Genomic DNA, 26,603 nt, shown 5'->3' with positions numbered 1-26,603 from the left:
ACTGTGGGGTGGTGGTGATCTGGCCACGTTGTCCACTGGACCACCACCCGTAGCTCTACCACGTCACTGCCCAGGCGAGAGTCCGTCCAGTGTGAGCCCCATACCAACTGTAACTAACTTCTTGTCCTGTGCAAGGGACACTGTAGCCCCGCTACACTTATGTCTAGGACTTGATTTGGAATGAGAATCTCTTTGGTCTCTTCCGCTTGTGGTTGGTCGTCCGGCTCTCGGTCCTCTTGACACTTCACCTATGAAAGGTCTGATTTGAAAAAGTCTATAAGGCATGGAAAGCTATCTAGCAATTCAGACGAGGAGAGCTCGTCCTCCTTTGACAGTGACCAGATCAACAAGAAAACCAAGGAGGTCAAGGAAGGGAGTCAGGTCGTCAGGTTGGAGACGTTTTCAGGCTACAAGAACACCCATTGAGCCCTTGAGTTTGTACAATGGTTTGACATTGCCTTCTCTGGAGGACGGTTCACAAAACACTCCACGATGTGAAATGTAACAGATTTGGACACTCCAAGTCGAGAATCTACTGGGACACCACAAGAATTCACTTCAAACAGTTCACAATTCACAATTGTTTCGACACTGGCCCGGTGGAGTTTCATGCCTAGAGATATTGGCCCCAAAGACTGGCACACCCTTTCGGTATTTCTTTTTGTATTAATCTGCAACTCAAAGTACAAGCGAGTAGCCGGGACTCACTCTCAGACTCTGCGTCCAGATGCTCGTAGAAGTGAGAGCCAAAACTACCAATTTAAAGAGTTTACAAGGGATGCTAAAAGTAGAGCCCAAAATCTTCAAAAGCTTGCCTCTCACAAGGCTTAGTAACTTTGAAACAAAAGCTCTCTCTCTCTACTGCTTGCGTAAAATAAAGCAGCTCTCAAATTGGCGTAGGATTTTCCCAGCTTCTGCGTAGAAAAGCAGCCCCGCAAAAAGCCTGCAGTCCGTAGGTAATTCTGCCATGTCAGTAGTCCTATACGGTTTTGCGTTTTCCGGCGGGTTCTACGCAGCAGTCCTCGGGCTGTCCGTACGCTGCAGCCTGCATTTTCCGGCAGTAGCCACAAGGGGAGGGTGTGTGTGTGTGAGTGTACCGGCTGCCACTTCATCCACTTTGTAACATACCCCCCTCTTGAAAGCATTGTAATCGCCCTCGATTACGTCTGCAAAGCACACAGAGGCCATAAACTGTCTTAGCAGACACTGACTATTAGTACCGACGCACTAGGAACACACATCTAGTACATGTACCAATCAACAGTCACATCACACGACATCACAGGACATCACTAGACATCACAGGACATCACATAACAAATCATATTCAACATTCATTCGGATGTCAGACCATGATTTATCGGCAACACAGGACGTCATAGATGTCCGATTGACTAATCCCTATTGCAACCATGTCTATCGAGATATTTAGACCAAAATGCTGTAGTCATTTCGTCTATCAGTTCCTGCACTTAAAACAAGTCAAGAACAAATCAGTTTCATTTTTGGGAATTTCATTTCATAAAGTCATTACAGCAGAATATTGTTAGCTCTCAGTATCCCTGAAGCTCAAAGAGACATCAGTGACTCTAGTATTCAAAATCCTTGGCATCTGTTGAAAAAGGAGCGGAGTAACTCCCCTCTTGTGCATACCCACTACACCATATTTCTGGCCAAGCTGAATTCGGGGTTCCAATTGGAATAGACTATGCTAAACCAAAAGCTTCAAGGTAAAGTTTTACAATCTGAGTAGTATCTGCTAGGTCCTCCTCCTCCATCCACTTTGCATCCAATGTAGGATAGTTCTTGAATTTAACCAAAAACCGCCTTATCACTTTACCCTTAATCTTTCTGTCTTTATGTGCCAATATCTGTTCTGGAACAAGGATCTCCTTGTTTTCTTCCACTTTGGGTTGCTGATCAGGCTCCCTATCTTCGCGCACATCGCCTTTAAAAGGCCTCGAGAGACTCACATGAAAAGCATTGTGAATCCTCTGTGTTTCGGGGAGCTTCAATCGGAAGGAGACATCATTTATCTTTTCGGAGATCTGGAAAGGTCCATAGTATCGCATACTAAGCTTTGGAAAAAGCCTCTCCTTTCCCTTTTTCTTGACATGGAGCATGAGATAAGAGTTACACTACACATGCCACTGCCCCGTCTACTACAAGATACGAGGCCGCTTCCACTGCTTGTTTAGAGAGGGCTTTGGACCACTTTCCAGAGTCATGAGGTACGAGGATCAGAGATGCCTGGGTTTGTTTCTGCTCGAGCTGCGCAGACACAGAGAGAGCCTGATGAGAGGAGAGGCTAGCCAGTCTTAGAGACACATCACAGATTTCTTTAGAGTAGACACTGGACACCTAGAGGAGATACTACCATAGCAGATCTTGTCACCTCACACTAGAGGTACACTAATCGATCGAGCGACTTAGCTAGGGAGATCGAGACGCCCACGATTGCGGAGGACTACACAGCATCGACGGAGGCTACATTAGAGGATTCGGACCACTTTGGCCCGACATGCACGACGCCTAGTCAGACTGATGAGATCCGCCAACGACCGATGCTGGATCTTTTGTGACTTGTGATTTAGCTACCCCCAGCTAGCTGCTTAGTTCACGCCTACCAGTTTAGGATCCCATAGTAGTTTTATTTTATCATTTTACCATTTTGTCATTTCATTTTGTTACTCTGACTTGGTATCAGATTTACCACATTGTAACGCTCTGGTCTCATAGGTCATTTTGGCCATTTGAAGACGTTAATATAACATTTCATTCATTTCATTTCTCTCTCTCTCAGACTTTGTTACTCAGATTTTATATCAGATCCACTACATCGTATTTTTCTGGTCTCATAGGTCACTTTGGCCTTTGAAGACGTTAATATAACATTTCATTCATTTCATTTCTCTCTCTCCAATGCCTTGGAGAGATATACACACATGCAACATACAAACACCGAAACTTTATGTTAGTGACATACACAAAAACATAAAATTGCGACGTATTAAACTTTCAGAAATATTACCCAAGTGGAGTGTTAAGAGAAACTAAGGGTGTTCTTGGGTGGTGGACGATGCTTATATAAAGTACACACCTACTGTAGTACGGATAACGTGTCGTGCTCTCTACAGTGGGTGGTCCTCAGTGCAATCTGCGTGACAATCTCACTCAAACAGACTGAATCTCCCTCAAATAGACTGAACAGAAAGGAAACAATAGACGTCAACAGAGCTCGCAAAGACACAACAGCAGACCAGAACATATGACTCGACTATCTCAAAGACTGATAAAGACTCTGGCGTGGCAGCACACTCAGCTCTAGCCCAGGACTCTCAGGTACAATGGGGGTGTCGAGGCTCAGATGTGCCGGGGTAGTGCAGACGTGCTCTGTGTAAAGACCCACTCTAGACGACTACGTACAAGATAATCCCACTGACCCCAAAACGACTACTCATATGTACAATCATCAAGAGCCACCAACGGCTCATAAAGAACATCATCTAAGTCTATCCCCACTGGGTGGCGGTGGTGACCTGGCCATGATGTCCACTAGACCACCCTGCCACGTGTCTCTGCCCAAGTGTGAATCGACCAGACCAAAGACCAACTGACCAAAGCCCAACTGTAAACTACTGTCGTGTGAAAGTGAAAGTGACACTGTAGCAGGCTACAGGTTGCCCGCCACAAGACCGCTGCTTGTCCCGGAGAGCGGAACTGAAGAATTGACATATCGGCGATCTACTGTTGGTGGTCGGATGATGGAGGAGGAGGAGGCTGATAGTAAGGTGGGTAAGGAGATGGAGGCCAAGTGTATGGTGAGGGGTAGTGGCCATGAGGAGGGTACATCGGGTATGGAGTAGCCACCCCATGAGCAGCAGGCTGTGTCATGTGAGACGGTTGAGGGTGAGTAGGTGGAGCTGGTGGAAACCCAGGAAAAGACTGGGCAGGGTGCGAGGGTGGAACAGGTTGTTGGAATCCCGGGAAGCCGTAGAAGTGCTGAGGAAAGGATGGGGATTGGGAGGGGGAGGCCATAGAGGGACCCTGAAATTGTGATGAGACTGATCCTGTTGGCTTAGACTCCATATTGGTAGGATTTGCTTTCTCTGCTGTTTGAGAATCCCCTGAATGTGCTTTGGAAACGTCCGTCTGTGTCGGTATCTGTGTTGCAATAGCAGGAACTTGCGGAGAAACCGGGGTTGTAGTTGTAGTTGTAGCTGTAGCTGGAACTGCCTGTGAAATGGCTACAGCTTGGTATTTTGCACAAGAAGGACATAGTGTATGTACCACCGGAGAGAGGTCCTGAACTGCTACGGTCATATCATTTGCCTCTTTTAACTGTTTTTGTTGAGTGTGGACAATATGTTTGAGTTCCACTACCTGTTGAGTTAAGATTCTTATGCGATCTTGAGCTGTAGCAATGAAATTGTCCCTATCCATCGCTCGTTGAAGATGAGTTTGCACTTCCCTTGTCATACCGTCATAGCAAGCGCGATGCAGACCGTTGGTACCTTGCAATGAGAGGGTTGCATTGATAATTGTCTAAATGGCTCTTCTGTCTGCCTCTAAAAGTCTGTCGGCCTGAGGCGCAAAAGTATCATATATGTCATGCTTGTCAGATGTAGGCGTCCCAAAGCTAGATGCCCCTGCAGTATCCTTCGGTGCCCCAGCACTAAGAGTAGTACGTGGTGCTGGCGACACAACTGGAGGTTGTGTTTTAGTGACTGCAACACTACTCACAAGAGGTGGTGAAAGTTGAGGTGGCCATAGAAGTAGACATACGCATTGCTGGTGTTGTAGTATGGACGTCAGAAAATTTGACCTGTGATTCTGAGAAAGGTAGTGTTGCCAGCTGCTCGGATGAATCTTTTTGTACCTTTGCCCTCTTGCGCAAGATGCCTTTCCCTTTGGCCATTTTGGAACGGTCTTGCTCTTTTGGATCATCTTGAAGGGTGAGAACTGCTTTTGCATCTGTCTTTTGCTGCATAATCTGTACTACCCAATACATAATGGGTGCTGCATAGCAATTGAACCTTTCCGCTTTGCCTTTACGTTGAGTCCGAAAACGCTTTGCCCTGTCCTGTAGCGCTTTAAACAACAAATTGTGAAATGGGTACGGCAGGCAGTGGTAGAGACAAAAAAGAGCATTGCATATTGCTGGAGAACCTGGAGAAGATGGAACCCCCGTTCTTTCCGGTGCTCGCAGTAAAAAATAATACTGTAATACTGAATACAGTTGCCGACTCCTGTGATAGTCTGGATGTGAGTCCAACAAAAGTTCCTGACAAGCATTTGCAGTTTCTTTTGGTGAGAGATTTGAGAAGGTTTTGGTTGCGGGCAGAGGTGCCAGCACAGTCAATATTCCCATAGCCTGTCCGATATCCTCAACTGTAAGTGCATTATCATTCAGCTTTGGAAAAGTTAGCAAGAGGGAACATAGCTTGGCAGTAGAGATATTGGCAGACAAATCGGTCTGAGCCAAATTTTGAAGACCCAAGTGCATCAGTTGCTGCTAAGAGAACACATCCTTGAGTGCTGGATTCGGAGCCTGTAAATGATATATCATTATTAAAGGTACCTTGGAGAGGGCACCAGACGGGCGAGGCACCTGGAGAGTGGTGACCCTGTCAGCAGGGACGGACTGGGGCGAATCTTCCTCTGAAGATTCCTCTGAAAGCTGCTCTGAACTAGGAGTGTAATCTGATTTACTGTCAGAGCTATCCCCAGAGGCAGAGGACTCTTCCTCCGATTGGAGATGCTTGTCTCTATTCCGAGTTTTAACCATCTTGTTAAACTGTGCCTGAGGATCGATATGATTGATGAGTCCCACTGTAGCAGGAGCAAGGGCGAGACCCAATTCGGTACTGGATGGACTGAATGGAGTACCAAGGTTATATTAAAGGTTCTCTGCTTTTCGCTCTTGCTTTTCCAGTTAAACGCTCTCAGCCTTTCGGTTTTGCTTTTCGCAGGTAATTAATGCCCTTGCTGAGAAGTGAGAAACGTCCTTACGGCGCTTGCTTTTTCGTTTTGGATTCTCGAAAGAGTCTAGAGGCTAGGGCTAGGGCGTTGGGAAGACTAGACGAGGGGACAGGTTAGGTCTAGGGACTAGGGACTAGAGGCTAGAGGCAAGGGCGAGGGGAAAGGAGAGGGCGAGGGGAAGGTTAGGGCGAAGGGCGGGGGGTTAGGGTGAGGCGAGAGGGTGAGGAGGGGCGAGGGAAAAGGAGAGGGCGAGGGGAAGGTTAGGGCGAGGGGCGGGAGGGTTAGGGCGAGGGCGAGAGGGTGAGGGGGGCTAGGGCGAGGGGTGGTAGGTTTAGGGCGAGGGCGAGGGGTGGGAGGTTTAGGGCGAGGGCGAGAGGGTGAGGGGGAGGTTTAGGGCGAGGGGATAGGGGGAGGTTCAGTGCGAGGGCGAGAGGGGATGAGAAAGGGCGAGGGCGAGAGGGGGGCGGGAGGGTTAGGGCGAGGGCGAGAGGGTGAGGGGGGCTAGGGCGAGGGGTGGGAGGTTTAGGGCGAGGGCGATAGGGTGAGGGGGAGTTTTAGGGCGAGGGGATAGGGGGAGGTTTAGGGCGAGGGCGAGAGGGTGAGGGGGCTAGGCGAGGGGTGGGAGGTTTAGGCGAGGGCGAGAGGGTGAGGGGGAGGGTTAGGGCTAGGGCGAGAGGGTGAGGGGGAGGGGGAGGGGGAGGTTTAGGGCGAGGGCGAGAGGGTGAGGGGGTGGGGGGATTGGGCTAGGGGCGAGGGCGAGAGGGTGAGGGGGCTAGGCGAGGGTGTGGGTTAGGCGAGGCAAGGGGGAGGGTTAGGGCTAGGGCGAGGGGGAGAGGGTGAGGGTGAGGGCGAGGGGGTGGGAGGGTTAGGGCTAAGGCGAGTGCGAGAGGGTGAGGGGGCTAGGGCGAGAGGATGGGAAGGGTGAGGGCGAGGGCGAGGGCGAAGGGAAGGGTTAGGGCGAGGGAATGGGAAAGGATGAGGAAGGCCAAGACTAGGGCGAGGGCAAGAGTAAGGGGCACAGGCGAGGAGAGCGGGAAAGCGCTAGGGCGAGCATTAGGCTTAGGGGATGGGGTTGAGAGGAGAGACAACGTAGAGAATAGAAAAATAAGGAGGGAGTTTTTAATGCTTAGAAAACTAACCCAGAGACCTTAAAGATTTAGCTACGACCTGATAATAGAAAGCATGATAAATTCGAGGTACTCAGAAGTGGCAGATAAAACGCAGATAAACCGCGAATCTTTTCATAAATAATTACCCCACTCAAAGATACAAAGGCATTTATGCATACCAAAGAACTGAGTTTCACTTGAGAGGCAAAAGCTAAGAAAAGGAATTGAGTAGAGATTGAGGGGATTAGGTTATGCCCAAGAAAGACAAAGATTAAGACAGAGAGTGAAGGAGAGAGTTGATCCAATTTAGAATCAACCCCCTTGAGCTTAACAGAGTCTGCAGAAGGAGAGCTGTCTAAGGGGAGGGTGATTTGGTTATTGAAATGTTCAGGAATCGGTGAAACTCCACACTTGATGTAGCTTGGTTAGACCCTTGAGCGGCAGCTTAAGCATGATAGCATTTTATCCGAGATCCATTGACTAAAGGCAACGTAACTCCTTCGAGAGTGGCTAATTGTACAGTGCCGTGGGTAGAATCTCCATCACCTTATATGGTCCTTGCCATGCTGGGACCAACTTCTTTGCTTTTTTCAGAAACTTGGCCTGATAAAGTAGCACCAGTGCTCCTTGCGTTATTTGCGGCTTCCTGAGATGGCGATCATGCCAGGCTTTACGACGAAGCTGCTCTGCTTCTAGAGTCAGTGAAGCCAAACCTTGGCTTTCCTACATAAGGAAAAGACGAGAGACAGATGCCGACCCCAAATTTCCATTGGCACGAAGACTCCCCACTCGCGGGGATCCTGAGTTGAATTCGAAAGGTGCTATCGCTTCCAAACCGAAAGCCAATTGAAATGGGGTGTGATTGGTTGTGGCTTTGAAAGAAGTTCGATAAGCCCAAAGTGTACCGTGGATAGCTTGAGCCCAAGTTGAGGGATGAAGATGACATGCTTTCCGCAGGAGTGCTATCAGAACCTTATTAGTGCTCTCTGCCTGCCCGTTTGCTCTATGGTAATAGGAACAAGATTTTCTGTGAAAAATCTTGTAGTTGGCCAGCAAGGTAGAAATTGTTTCATTCACAAAGTGACTACCCCTGTCACTGGTGATTTCCAAGGGACATCCAAACCTGCACAAAATATTTTCGTAGAGAAACTTGGCTACCGTAGTGCCAGTGCAGTCCGTTGTTGCAAGTACCTCTGCCCACTTTGTTGCGTAGTCGGTAGCCACCAAGAGATACTTCCGATTGCCGGGTTGGGCAGAGGGAGTAATTGGGCCTACAACATGTTGTGTAGCCAAAAAGATGGGGAGGCACATAATTGCAGGTTTTCCTTTCTAGTTAAGTTTTTTTTGTGTGGCTTGGCAAATATATAAGAGGAAGAAGGGACGCCTTCACAACATTGTATGGCAGCATTGAGTGGTTGAGAAGCCTTTCATTATGTGTTGTGTGCATGGTGCATGCAAGCAAGTGATAGAGAAAGAGAAGAAGGCTTCATGTCGGCTACTATGGTGTGAACCTCCTCAAGATAAAGTGTCCAAGGGAAGGTCTTGTTAAATTTTCTAGTTGAAAAAAGTTACCCATGTAGGGAGACATGCATGCAAAAAAGGGAGGGGAAAAAGGTTTGGAGCGGGGTGGTTGGAAACTAGTTGTGGCATGTGCACGCGTGCATAAAAATCTATGCCCCATCTCTCAAAGGGTTGCCATGCCATAGAGACCTGCAGAGGACGGTTTGACTGTTTGCTTGGTTTAGGGCCACAGCGCTGACATACATCACATACCTTTACATAGGCAATTGCATCGCGGAAAATATAGGGCCACCATAAGCCACACTGGAGAATCTTTTGTGCAGTAATATGGCCAGGTAATGGCCACCAGTGGGACCACTATGGGCATCCTCTAAAATATACTCGACTTCATGAGGGGAGACACACCGCCTCAGAACACCATCCTGCCCTGATTTGTATAGCTGGCCCCCAATGAGAGTGAAAGGCCTAGACTTCAGCAACAGGTGTCCCTTCTGCACGGGAGAAGCATTCTCTGGGTAGAGTCCAGTAGAAAGCAGATGCAAAACATCGCCGTATCATTCCGGTGTGGTATCCACCTTAAAGAGACTGCTATCAGGGAAGTCGTCAGCAACCCCTCCTGTTGCTTCTTCACCAGTGTGAACGCGAGAAAGGTGGTCGGCAAGGACATGATGTTTGCTGGGCCTGAGTACCACTTCGAAGTCGAACTCTTGAAATAAGAGTAGCCATCGCCAAACCCTACCTGCAACAACTTGCGGCTTGTTGAGCAGATATCGTAGGGCATGGTGATCAGTAATAACTGTGAAGTGGACCCCTAATAAGTTGTGCCGAAATTTTTGCAGAGCATACACAATAGCTAAACCTTCCCTTTCTGTGGTGCTATAGTTGCACTCTGCCTTGGTGAGTAGGCGACTTGCATAGTGAACAGGGCGATCCAGGTTATACTCCTTACTAGGTTGAGCCAGCACGGCACCCACAGCCAGTTGACTGGCATCTGTATGCACATGAAAGGTGAGAGACCAATCGGGAGCTACTAAGATGAGCGCTTCAGTGAGTCGTTTTTTAAGGTAAGCAAAAGCTTCAGCCTCTGCCTATGACCATTGAAAGGGAACAGCAGCACTGGTTAGGCGGGTCAGGGGTTGAGCCACCTATGCATACATTCATGTAAACCTGCGATGATACCCTGTGTGGCCTACAAAGCTCTGTACCCCTTTTGGGTTGATGGGAGGTGGTAACTTTAAGATTGCCACAATCTTGTCTGGGTCAGGCACTAAACCTTTAGCAGACACCACATGGCCTAGAAGTGTGCCTTCAGTAACCAAAAAATGACTTTTGTTAGGATTTAGCTTTAGGCGTGCCTCTCTGCACCTGAGGAAGACATCAGAGAGCTGATCGAGATGTTCCTCTAGGTTTTCCACTGGGGTTGAACATTGAGTACCTGAGAAAGTTGAAAAATCGTCCATGAAGATGTGAAGATGATCCGTAAGCAGAGGACAAAAGATGAGATATACCGCCCTATTGAAAGAAGGTGGGGCATTTTTCAACCCAAAAGACATTCGAGTGTATATAAAAATACCCCAGGAAGTCACAAAGGCCGTTTTCAGCTGATTACCTGGATGGATACCCAACTGATTGTATCCACTAAACCCATCCATGATACTGTACAATACATGCCCTGCTACATCTGCTAGCACACGCTCAGTGAAAGGTGTTGGGAAACCATCTGGGATAGTTACCTTATTCAGAGCATGGTAATCGACGCACACACAGATTTTGTTGGATTGCTTCTTAGGCGCTATCACCATGGGTGATAACCACTCAGAGTGCTCCACAGGTACTATGATCCCTGACTCTTGCATTTTTTCTAACTCTTCCTTGACCGCCTCAGCATACTTCGGGTTGAGCTTGTAAGCTCGGCCTCTTACAGGCTTAGCCCCTTCAATTAGAGGTATAGTGTGGACACCCAATTCTGGTGGAATCCCCTCTAAATCCTTGTAGGACCAAGCAAAAACATCTTTAAAAGAGTGTATGAAAGAGACTACCTGATTGAGTAATGCGGGATGCTCCCATAACCAAGCTGCTAACAGTACGTGCTGAGGGTTGTCAGGATCTCCCAGGTTGACTTCTCTGACCGGGTCTGGGGGTGTAGCTGGAGAGGGTGCTTCTGAAGATGAGAGGTGAGCTGCCTCTTGGAGCTTCAAGACATCATGTGCAGGTGTTTGATCGATTGGAAACTCTGCATACTCTTCTTGTAACCATTCTTGTGGGAGCTCCTCGAAGGGTAAATCTTCAGATGCAGACGACATGACAGAGTGCTTTTGAAGGGGGTCCGACTTGGGAGATGCTCCGGGAAGGGGGAAATCTTTGGCGAGTGCATGCAGAGGAGATTTCTTCCCCCTTCGGTGATGTGTTATAGGTTCCCCAAGACCGAGGGCTTCCATCGGCGGGTCATTCGAAGCATGAGAATTTGGGGTTGACACACTTACTTCTTCGACTGTTGTACTGTCTGCCGTAGGACTTTGGACATCTGTGTCCTCCTGAGGATTTTGAAGAGAGTGTTACTGGCGGCACAGGTAAGTTTTGAGTAGAGACCATGTAGCATGGCATCGAAGTGGTAGCTTCCAATCACTGTAGCAGGTCCTCGTCAGACCCGTCAGGTGGGATGGGCTGCTCAGGGTCGGGGTTGGACTGTACTGACAATGAGCTGTGCTGAGCCGTTGGATCCATCTCTCCTTCAAGCTGGATTGGTTGCATTTGGGAGCCGGGAGTGTGTATCCACATGGCGTCGTTTCCCCAATCATGAAGTGCCTTAGTATGCCGCAACCATGGTCTACCAATCAGCAAAGGAAATCCTCCCTCCACCTGAGGAAGACTGACGACCACAAAATCCAAGCTAAATGTGAAGTCTTGTACCTTCAAAGGCACCTTCTCTACTATGCCCACAGGATAGACTGTCCTTTAGTCTGCCAATGTAACAGTAAAAGGAGCAGGGCGAGTAGGCTGCAGACCTAAGGCTGACATGGTAAATTCAGGCATTAGATTGATTCCAGATCCACCATCCGCTATGACGCCTGAGAATGACTGCCCAAGAATAGATACAGTAAGATGTACACTTTTATAGACGGTGAGGGGAGCAACTGGATATGAAATCATGTAGGACTCCAGGGGCTTTGCACAGGTAGGTGCCCGCCACTAGGCCCTGTAACAAAGACTGAATTATCGAGAGGGTGTCACTTGTAAGGGTTGCATCTAGCCGGAGCATCTCATAAAGAGACACTTGCTGAAAGGTGTTCTTCAAGATTGTTTCCGCTGTGGGCCTAGCTTCTACAACCTGGGCCTCCTCGGAAACTTTGACCTGTTGCAAGTCAGCTACTGCTGCCAGGAAGGCTCCATCAATGTCCGAAAGCATAGAGATTGGGCTATTCTTTGCACCACTTACGGGTGCGACATTTTGAACAGGTTGCTGAAGTGCTGGACCGGATGGTCCCGTTGGCAAACTTAAACCCAGGGCTGCTCTTTGTGCTCGAGTGAGCACCCCAGTAGGCTCTGCTGCTTGTTGTGGCTGAACTGTATGTGTAGTAGGTGCTGGCTGAGGGGTGGTGTTCACTGTGATCAGATTGATTTTCGGGAATGTAAACTCTTGTTGATTTTGATTTGGGCCTGAAGTTGAGGATGCCCTTTGTTTGGGACAATCTTTACTGTAGTGGTCCTTAGACTCCGGACAATGTCTGCAAGGAGGAGACCCTTCAGGTAAAGGACACTTACTTTGGTAATGCCCATATTCACCGCATCTGTAGCATAGGATTGGCCGATTAGACGGACGAAACGGGGGACGAGGCGGTCGCTGCTCTTGTTGTTGCATGGTGCTGGAGGCTGAGGTGTAGAAACTTTGGGGAACTGAGGGAGTACTGGCATGATAAAAGCTGTGGGGTGCAAAGTTGTTGTGCATACCTTGCTGCATAGGGGGTGTTGTCAGCAGAGGAGGCAATGGGTTTTGATGGCCGTAGGGTGAGACCATGTTGGATGCAGGTGCTAGCCCTTGTTGGAGAGAAGGACCTAGATTTTGTTGTATTTGCCGCAATCCGATGATATAGTAACAATCCTTATCTTCGTGCCCAGATTTTTCGCAAAAGTGGCAATAAGCCCGAAGGGGACAGTCCTGTGGAGGATGTCCTGGAGAGCGACAAGAGTTGCACCATACCATAGCTTTGGTCTCCTGCTAAGACCGAAGCTCTTCTAGTTCTCTCTTGATTTGATCGAAAGCCTCCAGGTGTGATGGTTTCTCTTGTCTCAGAGAGATTGATTTCTCTTCCTGGAGGGCGCGTTGTAGTTTGAGGGCTTCGAGTTCCTTGCACAAGGAAGTCAAAGGATCAGCAGGACTTCCTTCGGAGAACACAGAGGGAGTATCTATGTGAGGAGAGTTGTTGAACAGCTTCCTAGCCCCCTCTATTCTAGTAGCAGTTGCGATGAATTCCTCCAGAGTGGCGTCAGGTCGGAGGCTCTCCCGGAGTTTTTGCTGAGAGGTTTTTGGAAGCACCTTCTCCACCCACTTCTTAACCATGAATTCACCGGGTTGCTGGGGAAGCTTGGCAACCAGAGACTTGGTTTTGGTCATAAGCTCCGCAAAGGTCTCCTTTGGCTGGAGCACCATGTTGGCCAACTCATCCAACACTTTCTCTTGGTAGTCACCCGGCCTGAAAGCTGCACAGAACTGTTGTCTTAAGTCTGCCCAAGTTGCAAAATGATTCTCTGCAAATTGGCTGTACCATTTGTCTGCTAAGCCGTCCAAGGTGGATGACCAGATAAGCATCTTCCCTGTTAAGACCACATCCTCTACAGAGAGATACGAACCTCCGTGCATGGTCGTCCGCATCTTCCGAGGAGAGTCCTTTGAAGGTTGGGAACTTGATGTTTACCTTGGCCAACACGCTAGCCAACGCCTCCATGGCCCCTTGTTGTAGCAGAATAGGAGAGAGCTTTACTGGAGAAGGTGATCTGGAAGATGTGGAACCGGATGAAGGAATGGGGGATGGCGTATGTGGAGGTAAGGTTGATGAGGTTAATGGACTTCTACTAGATACCACCGGGCGTCTTCTGTTATAGTGCTTCAGAGGTCTCAGTAGTGCGCTTTGACGCTCAACTGACCGCCTTGTATGTGTCATGCAGTGAACAGTGAAAAGCACAGGTCTAACACAGAACAAGTGAGGATAGTGGCTAGACCACCTGGTCCAGGACCAGTGACTAGACCACCTAGCTGGCAGGACGAGGAGGGCTGGACCAGGGCGAGGACTAGACCAGGGCCAAAGACCAAGGAAAAGGGACGAGGACTAGGACTTGGACCAGGGCGAGGGAGGACCAGACTTGGAGACTATCTACACAGTGTAAGCAAGTGTGCAGAGCTCGGTAACAACCGATTAGCTTCATGATTTTATCCCCACAAGAGTGAGACTTCCTTTGAGGTCCCACTGTGATCGCCAAAATGAGAGTACCTGTAGCGCGGATAACGTGTCGTGCTCTCTACAGTGGGTGGTCCTCAGTGCAATGTGCGTGACAATCTCACTCAAACAGACTGAATCTCCCTCAAACAGACTGAACAGAAAGGAAACAATAGACGTCAACAGAGCTCGCAAAGACACAACAACAAACCAGAACATATGACTCGACTATCTCAAAGATTGATAAAGACTCTGGCGTGGCAGCACACTAAGCTCCAGCCTAGGACTCTCAGGTACAATGGGGGTGTCGAGGCTCAGATGTGCCGGGGTGGTGCAGACGTGCTCTGTGTAAAGACCCACTCTCGACGACTGTACAAGATAATCCCACTGGCCCCAAAACGACTACTCATATGTACAATCATCAAGAGCCACCAACGGCTCATAAAGAACATCATCTAAGTCTATCCCCACTGGGTGGCGGTGGTGACCTGGCCATGATGTCCACTAGACCACCCTGCCACGTGTCTCTGCCCAAGTGTGAACTGACCAGACCAAAGACCAACTGACCAAAGCCCAACTGTAAACTACTGTCGTGTGAAAGTGAAAGTGACACTGTAGCAGGCTACACCCACATGCACAGCAATTGACAGCTTCAAAGAGCGTCATCGTCAAGTGTATCATGCAAATGCCAGGTATGCCAATAGAACTCACCTCAATGGCTCTAGCATGCAGGTTGAGTTGTTTACTTCCATGTATTCGTTTTTCATGCAAGGCCAGTGTTAAACTGTTGACATTGTAAACCTTGACAACACAACCATCATGTACTCATTCCAATGGATTGATGCAAAGGGTTTGGAAAAAGGGGTTTTTCTTGTTTCATGTAGGTGAAGCAGGGTGACGGCTGGATTGTTAAGGTGGGTTATCGTAAGTCCTTTTGACAAGCATGCTATGTAAAAAATTGGCTGCTTTAATGGCTGTGAAGGCTACTTAGATGGCTTGGCTCCTGTTATTTGAAGCTTGCCACAAAAATCAGCGATCTTCATATTTGGGAATGATAACCGGAGATTGATGATCAATGCCTGGACATTAAGGCTAAAGCAGGAAGATGCCAGGCCATAACTAGAGGTTGTGATATACACAAGCATGACTGCAACCCGGGTCCTAATCCATGCCCCAAAAGGACTCACCATAGGCCTATCTGCCTCGCCTTGCATAGACAGCATGTTTATTTGATTGCCATTTCTGCCAATTGACATACTTGTATGTGAGACTCCATTCTCCACTGGATCTTTTGATGTTGCACAGAGCTGATTGACAAGGATGCTTGCAACTGGACTTTGACTGAGCTCCACCCATTTTCTCTATCCACCATAGCTTCAATGCAGCTCTAATCTTCTTTCATGACCAGGAAGAATGAACAAGAAGCCGCACTGGCCTTTATACTTCTACAAAGCTCGCCAATGTCACTGTGAACGAGCCTTACGGTAAGCCACGAGCTTTGTGGTACAGGGTCAAAAATAGAGGTTTCTGTCACATGCTCAGTAAACTTTATACAGAACATTGCAAGGGACGTGATAGTGTTGGTTTTTTTAGTAACGGGCATCAATGGCCCAGAGCATATCTTGCAGAACTAGGATGGACTCATGGAAGGAGCACATTTTCTATCATCTTTTATGATTTTTGTGCAAACTATATATGATGCAAAAGCAGCGCATTCTCTTCATTAAGATTTTAAAAGACTTGTTAACTATGTTTGAGCTCAGAGAAGCCATGAGTACAAAGATTTTAGACACTTGTTAACTGTATTTGAGCCCAGAGAAGCCATAAGTACAAAGGTTAAGGGCACAGAACCTCATCTATTGTACAAAGCTATCGGTTTACTTCTTGCAAGAGAGAGATCTGTGCTTGTTCTCTATCAAACAATCCTTTTTGTCTGCTAGAATTATTGATCAATAAAGTCAGTTGCGGTAACATTGTTTCATTCTGTTGTTATTGCAGAAAACCATCTTAGTGTTTGGTTGTATGAACGGAATAGAGGCTTGTAACAGCTGCAGACAAAATGCTTTTTGACCATGATTCTGCGGTGAGAACCTTCAGAAGAACGAAGTCTGCTTCTGCAACTAGATTGAGAGCATATTTGTAGATGGATCTGTTGGAAAGATTGATGTTTTATTTTTCCTGTAGGACTCCTTAAGGAATCGGGCAGAGGTTATAAATAGGGCTGCAGCATCAGATAAAGAGGTTGCTCAACAACATGAAGGTCACCCTGGGGATGCATTACCTCCTGGTAACACTCAATGCAAAGTTTGGAACTCTTGACTTTAACGCTGACTTTTGTATCTGCCGACATCTGCAGTTCTTCCAAATTTTGCCATTATATTTATATTCTCATCAAGACATCACACATTTAAGTTTAGTAATGGATGAAGATTTATGAGGGCACTTAACTATGCTAAGATCAAGTGCAATGTAGTTTTGATTCTTTTTGAAAAATCAGAGAGACTTCTTTAAGGATGCCTGAAGAATGCTTTATGTAAGCACGGAGTTACTCATGTATCTGCTATTTACCAAGTATCATGATTTACAGCTAGACGTGTTTAATTCACTTATCATTCCAACATCCGTTTCCTTGATGATGATATGTTTGTCAGAGAAAAATGTGAATGGTTCCGGACTTAATTGAAGTAGACATTACTTTCACAAACTGCATGTGGAAATTATTGTGAGCAGACTGGACTAGAAGTCAATGTAGCATTACTGTGTACTCTTTCTGAATCTTCCATCCTGGCCCATCTTCTTAATTTTGGGTGTTTGCGTAAAGGTCCTTTTTACTTAGCTATGTACCGCTGGTTAATTTCCGCAAGTGTTTGTGTGGAAAGTGTTTTTTCCTTAGCTATTTAAATTTTACCCTCTCTAATGTTTACTTAGCTTTGGTATCTGAAGATTGCAATCCTAGATGGCATCATATAGAACTGAGTGACACTATAGCCGTGCTACAGGTTGCCCGCCACCAGACCACTAACTGTCTCAATGAGAGAAACATTGGAAAACTGCTATATAGACCAAGATAACTGAAAGGAACTGCATTCCTAGAATACTCTTCAAATCATGTCAACCAAAACGGCAACCATAAATTGCAACCTGGAGATCAATTTTGTGCACAACATACTGAGTGAGACTCGAGTAGGATAGGGCAAGAAGAGGGTAGGTAGGGTCGAGGCTGCAGGTTGGGAGGGGAGTGCTAGGTGGGTAAGGGGGAGGGGGTAGGGGCGAGTAGGGGCGAGTAGGGGGGTGGGGGTGGGTAGGGGCTAGATAGGGGGTGAGGGGAATGGGTATTTGCTAGAAGAGGGATGGCTAGGTTTGTATGGGGGTAATTTACAACAATCTCATTTGTTGAAAAATCTGGAAACACATGCCCACATCCATCTTGTGACACACTGAAGCAACCCAAAGTTGCTACTGGGAGCCTGCAATCCACCAACAGAGAACCATCCTGTGATACTAGTGCAGCTAAACCAGCCACAAGACTCCGATTGGCTAGCACAGAACCATCCTGTGATACAAGTGTAGCTACACCAGCAACAAGACTCTAATTGGCCGACAGAAATCTCCCGGCAATAGCAAGAGTCTTCGTTTGGCCACATCCAAAGCTCGGCACCACCAACCACTTAACCATGATACAATTACCTTCTTGATTGATGAAAACATCTATTGTGTTCACTCTGTCATAGAGTTAGAGCTTTTAAAGATTATTCAAACCTGAAAATTTTTATTGGTTTTTCGTATGAATGGAATGCATAGAGAAGAGCAGGCTGGGTCCACTTCAATAGAAAAGAAGCTATGTGAATATGGATCTTCAAGAAGTTATGTGAATATGGATCTTCTATTTCCCAATTTGATAAATGTACCTCGTCTAGCAGCACTGAGTGATCCCACAACCATGCAGCCAAAAGAATGGGTTGGGGGTTGTCAGAGATTACCAGGTTGACTTCTTTTACTGGGTCTGGAGAGGGCAAGTGAAGATGTTTTTGTAGTTGTAGACGTTGCCGCTTTTTTTTCCCCTTTTTTCCTCAAAGAAAAGTTCCTTCCATTAGTTAAGATAATTTGCCTAATGGGCTATGAGAATTCACCATTAATGCAAAGGTCTACTCAAATCCATCGACATCAGTGCAAGGATACCCAATGATGTCTGGTTGAGATTGCTTGATTTTTTTATTTCTCTTCCATTCTACCTAGTAGAAGGATCTTGTTTGCGAAAAAATAGAGGAGAGAGTTAAGCCTATAGGGGTGGAACTTGGAAGAAGTTGAGCGTGTAGGAGAGAAAGGTGGCAGGCTAAAGATGCATTTGTTGCAACATACATAGTTCTACACCCACCATGGGCACTAATGACTTTAATGGGGATGTGGTAATTTCTAGTCAATACTATGCATTATGGAACTGATGGTCACATTGTATGTGGATGACTACCATGAAACTTTGACTTGGTACTTTTCTTTGTGGGCGAGATTACGCTTTTCATGGAATTCATTATGGTGTATACATGGTAACTGTCATACATTGTTTTATAGCATGTGTGCAATGCAGAATCTCCAACATTTTCTAGTATAAAAGTTTGTGCTAATGCCTTGAGCTTTGTAGGAACGGTGCCTTCAAATCACGAGGCAAAGCATCATACGAAGATCGAACCTCCGGTTGTACATCATAATGTTGTTATTCCTCCTGGAAGGAGCTTTGGTTTAACAGTAGAGGAAATTGCAAGGTTTGAAAATGACTGTGAAAATCTAGCAAAGTATGGAGGAGTACGAGGCGTGGCAGATATCTTGAAAGTGGATCCAAAGAAAGGGATTGATGGCTCCCTTGAAGACTTGGTGGCTCGAGCTCGCGATTTTGGAGAAAATACTTATCCCGTCAGTAAAGTCAAACCATTTTGGGTATGCTTAGCCTGACCTAATGACATCTTTTTAGAGGAACTACTCTAGGATTTTATTTGTCTGGCAATTAAACTTAAGAGGCATTTTTTCTGCTTTTCTTGTGTATATGCAAATCTGTAATGTTGTTTCTCAGAAATTGATTGATCAATAACCATCAGAAGTGAACCATGCCAATTGTCACTGATTAATTGTAAATTGACTATAATTTACTACTTCACAATTACCCTTCTATTTCTGCATTTCTTAAGTTTCATACTCCTTTTTCTTGAATGTGATTGCGTACTGGGTTCTATTTGTTGTCTATAATATCTCTCTATTTCACTTCTACTGTTCTCAAGGATTATGCAGATCTTGCAATAACCGTTTATCTCAAAACAGAAGTAACTCAGCTGATGGTCCATATTTAATCCTTTAAAGAAACAAAAGGATCTCTATCGGTTGCAAAAATTTCTAGGGGACTGTTGCCATGCATTGTTTTGGGCTAATTTGGGCTTTGATACAATGCTAGCAAGACCTGCTAATAGATTGTGAAAAAAGGGAATTCAGCAACAACCAAAACTCCATTGGGGTTACTCCATGTTATGATTATTTTTGCTACAGGTAACTACTACAACGAAGCTTAGCTATGTATACACTAACCCTAGGTGCAATATTTCTGTTAAGGCCTGCTAAAAGGGTGATAATGATCTTGCTGCTTATGAGACTACTAACAAACGGAGGAGATATGCCTTAAAGTTGTCAATATAATAGGTTGAAGAGCGATCCTTAATCTGGGTCACATCACCTAAGATCTTTCTTCTGGTCTCAGGTCCTCTTGACTAGACAAGTACATTTAGACTGTGGTCAAGGGGTGAATACTATTCTCTAGCTTCATTGTGGCATGTGCTTCGCATGGAGTATTTATACATGTGCCAGTGATTTTGACCTGACTGTGAACTCTTGAGTGTGGTGTTGGTGAGTGCGTCTTGTGTGTTCTGGGAGGTGTGTATGAAGGAACCTGCTTGGCAAACTGTTTGTCTACTTCATCGTGAACCATCTTGCCTACCACTACACATTCTGTGCACATGGGAGTGTGCAAGTGTTTGTGTGTGACCGTTAGTACTATCTTGTGTGCTATCTTACTCTTCTATGGATGCTACCATCTTCTTTACTTGGGTTTGTGTAGCGCGGTAGTGTGTCGTGCTCTCTACAGTGGGTGCTCCTCTGTGCAATGTGCGTGACAATCTCACTCAAAACAGACTGAAAACAAAGGAACCAATCGACAACAACTGAGCTCACAGAGACACAACAACAGACCACAACATATGACTTGACTATCTCAAAGAACTGATACAGACTCTGGCGTGGCAGGATACTCAACTCCAGCCTAGGACTCACATGTACAATGGGGTTTTGAGGCTCAGATGTGCAGGGATGGTGAAGCAGTGCTGTGTGTATGGACTCACTCCTCTAGACGACGCTGGACCATAGAGCTAGAAGATGATGATCCTGACCCAACAACTACTACTCACATGTACCACCATAAAGAGCCACCAACGGCTCATAAATATCAACCATCTAATCTATCTCCAAACTGAATGGTGGTGACCTGGCCACGATGTCTACTAGACCAGTCCGTATCTTTGCTGCCACGTGTCACTGCCCAGCCCAGAGAGTCCGTCCAGTGTGAACCAATCTAGACCAACTGTACTAACTGTGTGTCCTGTGAAAGTGACATTGTAGCCTGCTACAGGTTGCCCGCCACAAGACCGCTCACCGTCTCGGGGAGAGGAATACTGAAAAAACTGTGAAAGAAAACCACTAGGTACTGCATCCGTACATCTTTCCTGAAGCAGGTGCTAGGCCCATGACCTTACATACCTCAAAAGTGGAGTAAAAATTTTACGCCTTAAGCCTTTGAATAGGCAGGAACCCAGTATGATTGCATAGTCCAAGAATCCCAATCGGCACAACAGAATGAGGCTCCACTACAAAGAGATATGCTCGGTTTGGGTCCAACACATCTTTATCTTTGATAACCATAGTAAGAGGAAAATGACCTGGTCCATGCTTGCAGATATCCTTGCAACACTTTCTTCTCAACACTGAGGGCGAGGGGTAGGTAGGGGGTGGATAGGGGCGAGGGCTAGGTAGGGGGTGGTAGGGAGAGGCCTAGGTAGGTAGGGGCGAGGGGGGAAAGGGTAGGGGCGAGGCCTAGGTAGGTAGGGGGCGGGTACGGGCGAGGGCAAGAGAGGGGGTAGGTAGGGGCGAGTTGGGAGGGGTGGGGAAGGGCGAGGGGTGGGTGGGGGGGGCGAGAGGTAAGTAGGGGGACGAGGGAGAGAGTCGACTGCAGAAGAGGATATTTGCCACTTGTTGTGGGACTGCCGTATTACTAGAGACTTCCTTCGTCGCGTATCGGCCCTGTATGCGGCTCCGTTTTCTTGGGGTTGTCTTTCACAAAAGGTTTTGGGCATTTTCTCACCAACACTACATTGTTTTGCGGTCTTCTTTATGTGAGTAAGATACTGGGCTTATTGGACCTTGTGGCGTCAGCGTAATGCTTACATGCTCCATCGTACTCATGCAGACCCATTCCCACTCTTCAAGCTTTCTCTTAGGCAATCACTACAGTTTGCTTTGGAAGTTGGTGATATCAAACCGTAGAGATACACCAGCTTTCCTATAAATGTTTCTAGCTACTCTTTACGGCTGAGTAGTTCTGTGTTCTTCCCCTTGTATATGACCCTTTCAGTGGGTTTTCCTCGCTTTGAGGTTTCCACTAGTAAATTAATCAAATCGATTTACAAATTTTTTTTTGTGTGCGCGCTTGTGGTTGTGCTTGCAATCCCTTATGTGTACTTTTTTGCATAGTAACAGGGAATGGCCATTTTCAGGTCTGCGTTCCCTGTTCCCATTCCAAATTCCCGTTCCGAATCCCCGTTCCGTGTTTCAAACGTGAGTACCCGTAACAGGGAATGGCATTTTGTTCCACGTTCCCGTTCCTGGTAACTATGCTTTTTTGGTGCACTTCTGGCGTACTTCATTTCATAAAAAAGGTCTTCGACTTTTGTCTGTGGACAAGTTGTGTTCTCCCAAGCGCCTTGGCTGGTTGAATATTTTGGATTTGTGCACCCATGTTCTGGCTCGGAAAGCTATGTTGTTACCAATCTTGGTGCAACAGCAGCAACCCTGGACACTTATGGTGTCACACATGTGTGAGTATATTGTTACGCCATCATTTGGTCATTGGCAGCTGACATAATGGGAGGTTATTTTTGGGCAGCTTCAAGGACACATTCCAAGATGCCCCCTTACTTCCTCTCTCATTGTGGATTGGAAGTGGAAGGTTGTCACCTTGCATATGCAATGGCATGGTCGCCAACACCTTCTTGGCAATTCCCTTTGATTGGAGAGTTTGCATTGGAGTAAGGCTTTCTCCTCGACTTTGTCTCAGTGGTCTCCTCGCCAGGCCTCTTTCCTTTCGCTAAAAGGAATATGCCAGGTGCATCAGGTGGTGGATGATACTGGATAGGTTCTTTCATTTCTGGATGCGGCTTCCCACTTTTGCTTGGGGCACCATTGCTCTTCTCTCTGGCGAGAGATTCAAAGGATGCTTGCTGATTTTTCTGTTATTCCTCCTTTGAATGTGGACTCACGTTTTTCTGATTGGAAGCTTGCTGACTTGAGGCTGGACTGCATTTCTACTGCCAATGTTTATAGTTTGTTGCAATGTGATGCATGGATTCTGCGGCAAGGTAATCAGCTGTGGTCTTGTGGTGGAAGTGAACCTTGGCTGGTATCTGGCAGAATCTTCTACCTTTGAAGGAACGTATTTTTTTGTGGTGTTGCTTGGTGGGAGTTTTACCTGTTGGCATCTTGTTGCGTGCTTAGCATATTGCGCCTTCTCATTGTCTCAAATGTTACGATGCTGAGGAGAGTGTGCCACACTTATTATGGGGTTGTTGCTGCTCCCGGTGCTTCATTCGGCAGGTGTCGGCTGCTCTTCGATTGCGTTTTCCCTCCGCGACTTTTCATAGTCAATTTAGGCTTTTTGGGGAGCTTCGGTCTCCAGAGTCTCAGTTTGCAGTCTTCTTTGGCTGGGTCAGATTTTGGGTTCTGTGGACCATTTGGCAACATTGCAACTCCTTGATGTTTCAAGGCATTTCTGTTGACCCGTTTCCCTACTTCAAATTTTCTCTAGGTTAGGTGTTGCATTTTGCCTATGATGCTGGGGACATCACTCTTGATGCCTATATGATTTATTTCGACTATTTCTAGCCCTTGGAGCCTCATGCTGCTCCTCTTCTGCTTGGTGGGTTTTCCTTGCTTTGAGGTTTTCCGCTTGTAATTTGAATCAACTGTGTGTAGTGTGGTGTGTTAGTGTGTGTGAAAGATTGTGCGTATGTGTGTACAAAAAATTTACAAAAAAGCGTGTACAAGTGTCTAAGAAGAATAACTGGAAGTTTGTACTGAGTGTGTATACAACTGCCAGAAAGCTTCAGAAATCAATATTCTCAGAAGTTTTGTTTGTTGGTGTTAAAGTTGAAAGTTTAGTAATTAGCGTGCTTAAGTTTCATGACGGGTAACCTTGCATCTACAAAAGAGGCATAGCGATGGACTCTTCATCGGCTGATGTGATGTCCCTCGTCAAGGAATGCTTACACGAAGATTTTGAAGATGCCTCTAGGGCATGGGAGGGTGTGGAACCTGAGAAAGAAGTCCTCATTCTTGTTCAATATGTGATGGATCCTGTCGCCCAATACGCGCTAAATGCAGTCATACTTTTCTTTCCTGGCAAAATGCCTACGGCATAGGATGTGAGGCAATGGGTGGACTTTGTTTTAGCGTCGCGACGTTTGAGGAGTTTATTTTGGAGCCCGAGGATTTTATGAGGTTTTGTTGGTAGATAGTGTGTCACCATTGTTTTCAACACGCAAATGACGCATGTAATGCCATGGGCTCTTACTAAGGATTTTAGAGTTTCGACATAAATGCCCAATACGGGTGGCAGTGGTGGATTTTTCTCGTACATGGCGTTACTTTCTTGCGCTGCTGGCTGGCCAATTGTGAAAAGTGGTTTGCCCTCCCAGGTTGGATGCAAATACTAATAGAGTCTGCATCTTGTGGGATACAAATGTCCCTACATGAGCATGTAAATTTAGGTGACTCATTGGTAGGGAAACGCCTCTTTAAGCCAACTCGTTGGTAGGGAAACGCCTCTTTAAGCTGAAATGGGGCAAATTTGCCAACTCATGTTTTCGGTGTGGTCAGTTTGGTCACATGCAATCGGAATGTCCGGTGCCGCACCTACAGCTTCCTCCTTTGGCCTTGCCGCCTCCCACAACCTTCTCCTTTCTCGAAGTCGTCCTCGGAACTTAGACATAATGGTGCTTCGACTTCAGCAGCACCCTCCCTTGTGGATAAGGGGAAAGGGAAACAGGTACCGATGTCTATAAAACTCATCCCATAGTTTCAAAAGAAAAGAAAAAGAGATAGGAAGTTGCAAAGACAAGGACACAGCGAGGGATGCTTGGATCGTTCCCAAAAAGACTTGGCACTATGTACCTACATTTAAGGCAGATGTGGTAGTTCTTCAAGAGAATAATCAACATCATTTCACCGGTCACACATCTTCTTTTGCGGAATTTTAAATAGCTTATGCAGGCACCACCAATTACTCTGGAGTGCTTATGCTTGTTTGGCATGAGTTACAACCAACTGTTTCCTACAGTGACCCAAATGGATGATGGATAGTGGTTCAATGTATTGTTAATGGGGAATTCTTTGAATTTGGAAGGGTATATGCTTTCAACACCTCTCTTGATCACGCAAGATTATGGAGTGATATCTGCTTATATTGTTGGCGCTCTAATGCATTTCTTTGTGGAGATTTCAACAATGCGCCAAACCTTGCAGACAATACTACTGGCGAGTCACACATGTTGCGTATGGAATGCAGGCATGGGATCACATGATGCGTTCTTGTAATGCATTGGACTTGTGGCCGCTTTTGGATGATGGAGATCCAGAATTCACTTTCCAACACAATGTTCGATCCTCTTACCATGCTCGCCTTGATCGTTGGTATCTCTTTCATAGGCATCAATATGATGCCTTTGTGTGTGATTTGAGGATTCACTGTACTTTATGCCTTTTGGATCATGCTCCCATATGTTTGACTTTACATTTTGGCCCGTCTTCAGATGTTGCCTCTTTGCCCAAGAAACTGCTTTTGCACGTCAACAATGCATATCTGACGCATGAAGTTGTCCGCAATATGATTGTGGATATAATCCCACCTTTGATCTCCAATATACATATAGATATGGATGATGCGTGGTTCCACTTTGTTATGCGTGTCCAATGTGTTGTGACTATGGCAAACACTATGTCTCAGCTACGGCGCAATGTTTAGTAGGCAAGGGATACCTATCATCGATTGATGCATATGGCTAATTCCTTCTTGCCTATGGAGGCTGAACTTAATGCATTGATCTCAGCTTGCACTACTTTACGGCATAATGATGAGAGGAAATTGGCTAAATGGAAGATTCGTGCAAGGCAACAGGCTTTCGATGATAAAGGTTGTGTCTCTAAACAGTTCTTTAATCATTTGCATCATTCTCGTCAATCTCAGGGCATCAAAAGAGTCAAACTTCCCTTCGGGGAATGGGCATCTTCCCCACAGGAGTTGGCAGAGGCTTTGGTTGCTCACTTTGGAAAGATCTTCGAAGCCCCACTCCCTCTTACTTGAGAAGCGAGACAGACACGCAATCTTTTTTTGTCGCATGTTGCTCCTATCATTTCTGTACAACAAGCACAAAATTTGGAAGTTGCGTTCATTGAGGCAGCATTGCATGCAAGTTTGTGGGACTTGGGTAGATGGAAATCTCTTGGTTGGGATGGGCTTACTATTGAATCCTTCCCGTCCTTTTGGGACTATTTTAAGCAACCATTGTTGGTGATGATGAATACGGCTTGGGAGAAGCAAGATGTCCCCCTTTCTTGGAAGCAAGGGTTGCTCAAGCTATTGCCAAAGCATGCTTTTTATGATGAGTTTTCTAACTAGCGGCCCATCACTCTTATGCCGGTGGTTTACAAATTGATGGCTAGAATGATAGTCAAACATATTAAAGATTATTTGCATCAAGGACTTCATCAATCCCAATATGGTTTCATACCTTGTGGGCATATTACTGACAATTTGGCAAATGTCATCATTGGCATGGAATATGCAAAATACACTCAGCAAGATGTATTATTGGTCATGCAAGTTGACATTGAAAAGGCCTCTGATACTGTGTTCTAGGATTATATTGCAGATACAATGCAGAGGCTAGGTTTTGGGCCACAGGTGGTCTTTCTCTTGTATGCTCAGAGCACTTCTGCAGGTTTGCTGGGAGGTTCTTTCACAAGTGCTTGGGCTCTAGGTCGTTTATTCAGACAAGGGTGTCCTCTTAGTGCTTGGGCTCTAGGTCGTTTATTCAGACAAGGGTGTCCTCTTAGTGGTTTGCTATTGCCTTCGCACCCCTTGCTGTTGCATCTTGAGGCCGCCCTCACGTTATTTGGCCGTTTGCCTTTGTGAAACAAATTATAGGACAAGCCTATGCTGATGACTTTCTTTTCAAGCTCAGGAATGAGAAGGAGG

General features: G+C 46.3%; 2 protein-coding genes across 6 annotated transcripts in view; one reads left to right on the top strand and one right to left on the bottom strand.

The window, feature by feature from the left end:
* The window catches only part of LOC147436096 (calcium-transporting ATPase 8, plasma membrane-type-like), a 245,024-nt gene that overhangs the window by 15,185 nt on the left and 203,236 nt on the right, over nt 1–26,603 (top strand). For 4 of the 5 annotated variants that reach the window (XR_015185155.1, XM_086488995.1, XM_086488992.1 and 1 more), the window contains exons 2-4: nt 16,043–16,127; nt 16,229–16,331; nt 18,684–18,976. Coding sequence is in view for 4 of the 5 variants with exons in the window: in XM_086488995.1 (XP_086345121.1) it covers nt 16,104–16,127; nt 16,229–16,331; nt 18,684–18,976 (420 nt within the window). In the remaining variant the exon portion in view is untranslated. Of the gene's footprint in view, nt 1–15,478; nt 15,529–16,042; nt 16,128–16,228; nt 16,332–18,683; nt 18,977–26,603 lie in introns of those variants that run through there. The other variant, XM_086488994.1, reaches the window with a different exon arrangement.
* LOC147436098 (uncharacterized) lies at nt 4,546–5,371 on the bottom strand. The gene is made up of 2 exons (XM_086487825.1): nt 4,786–5,371; nt 4,546–4,727 (listed from the first exon to the last, which is right to left on the bottom strand). Exons 1-2 carry the CDS (start codon nt 5,369–5,371, stop codon nt 4,546–4,548), a joined length of 768 nt encoding a protein of 255 aa, XP_086343951.1.

Source organism: Adiantum capillus-veneris, chromosome 18, assembly GCF_014529385.1.
Source record: "Adiantum capillus-veneris isolate H3 chromosome 18, ASM1452938v2, whole genome shotgun sequence".
NCBI classification, from domain to species: domain Eukaryota; kingdom Viridiplantae; phylum Streptophyta; class Polypodiopsida; order Polypodiales; family Pteridaceae; genus Adiantum; species Adiantum capillus-veneris.
Note: the sequence above shows the minus strand (reverse complement) of the source record. Positions and strands in the feature narration are given on the sequence as shown.

What these genes read in the sequence shown, in the direction of transcription:
- LOC147436098 (XM_086487825.1), bottom strand. Translation starts at nt 5,371, where the DNA reads ATGGGAATATTGACTGTGCTGGCACCTCTGCCCGCAACCAAAACCTTC. An exon ending in TACTACAACACCAGCAATGC is followed by an intron (nt 4,728 to 4,785) that starts GTATGTCTACTT and finishes GTAGTGTTGCAG; the next exon opens with TCACTAAAACACAACCTCCA.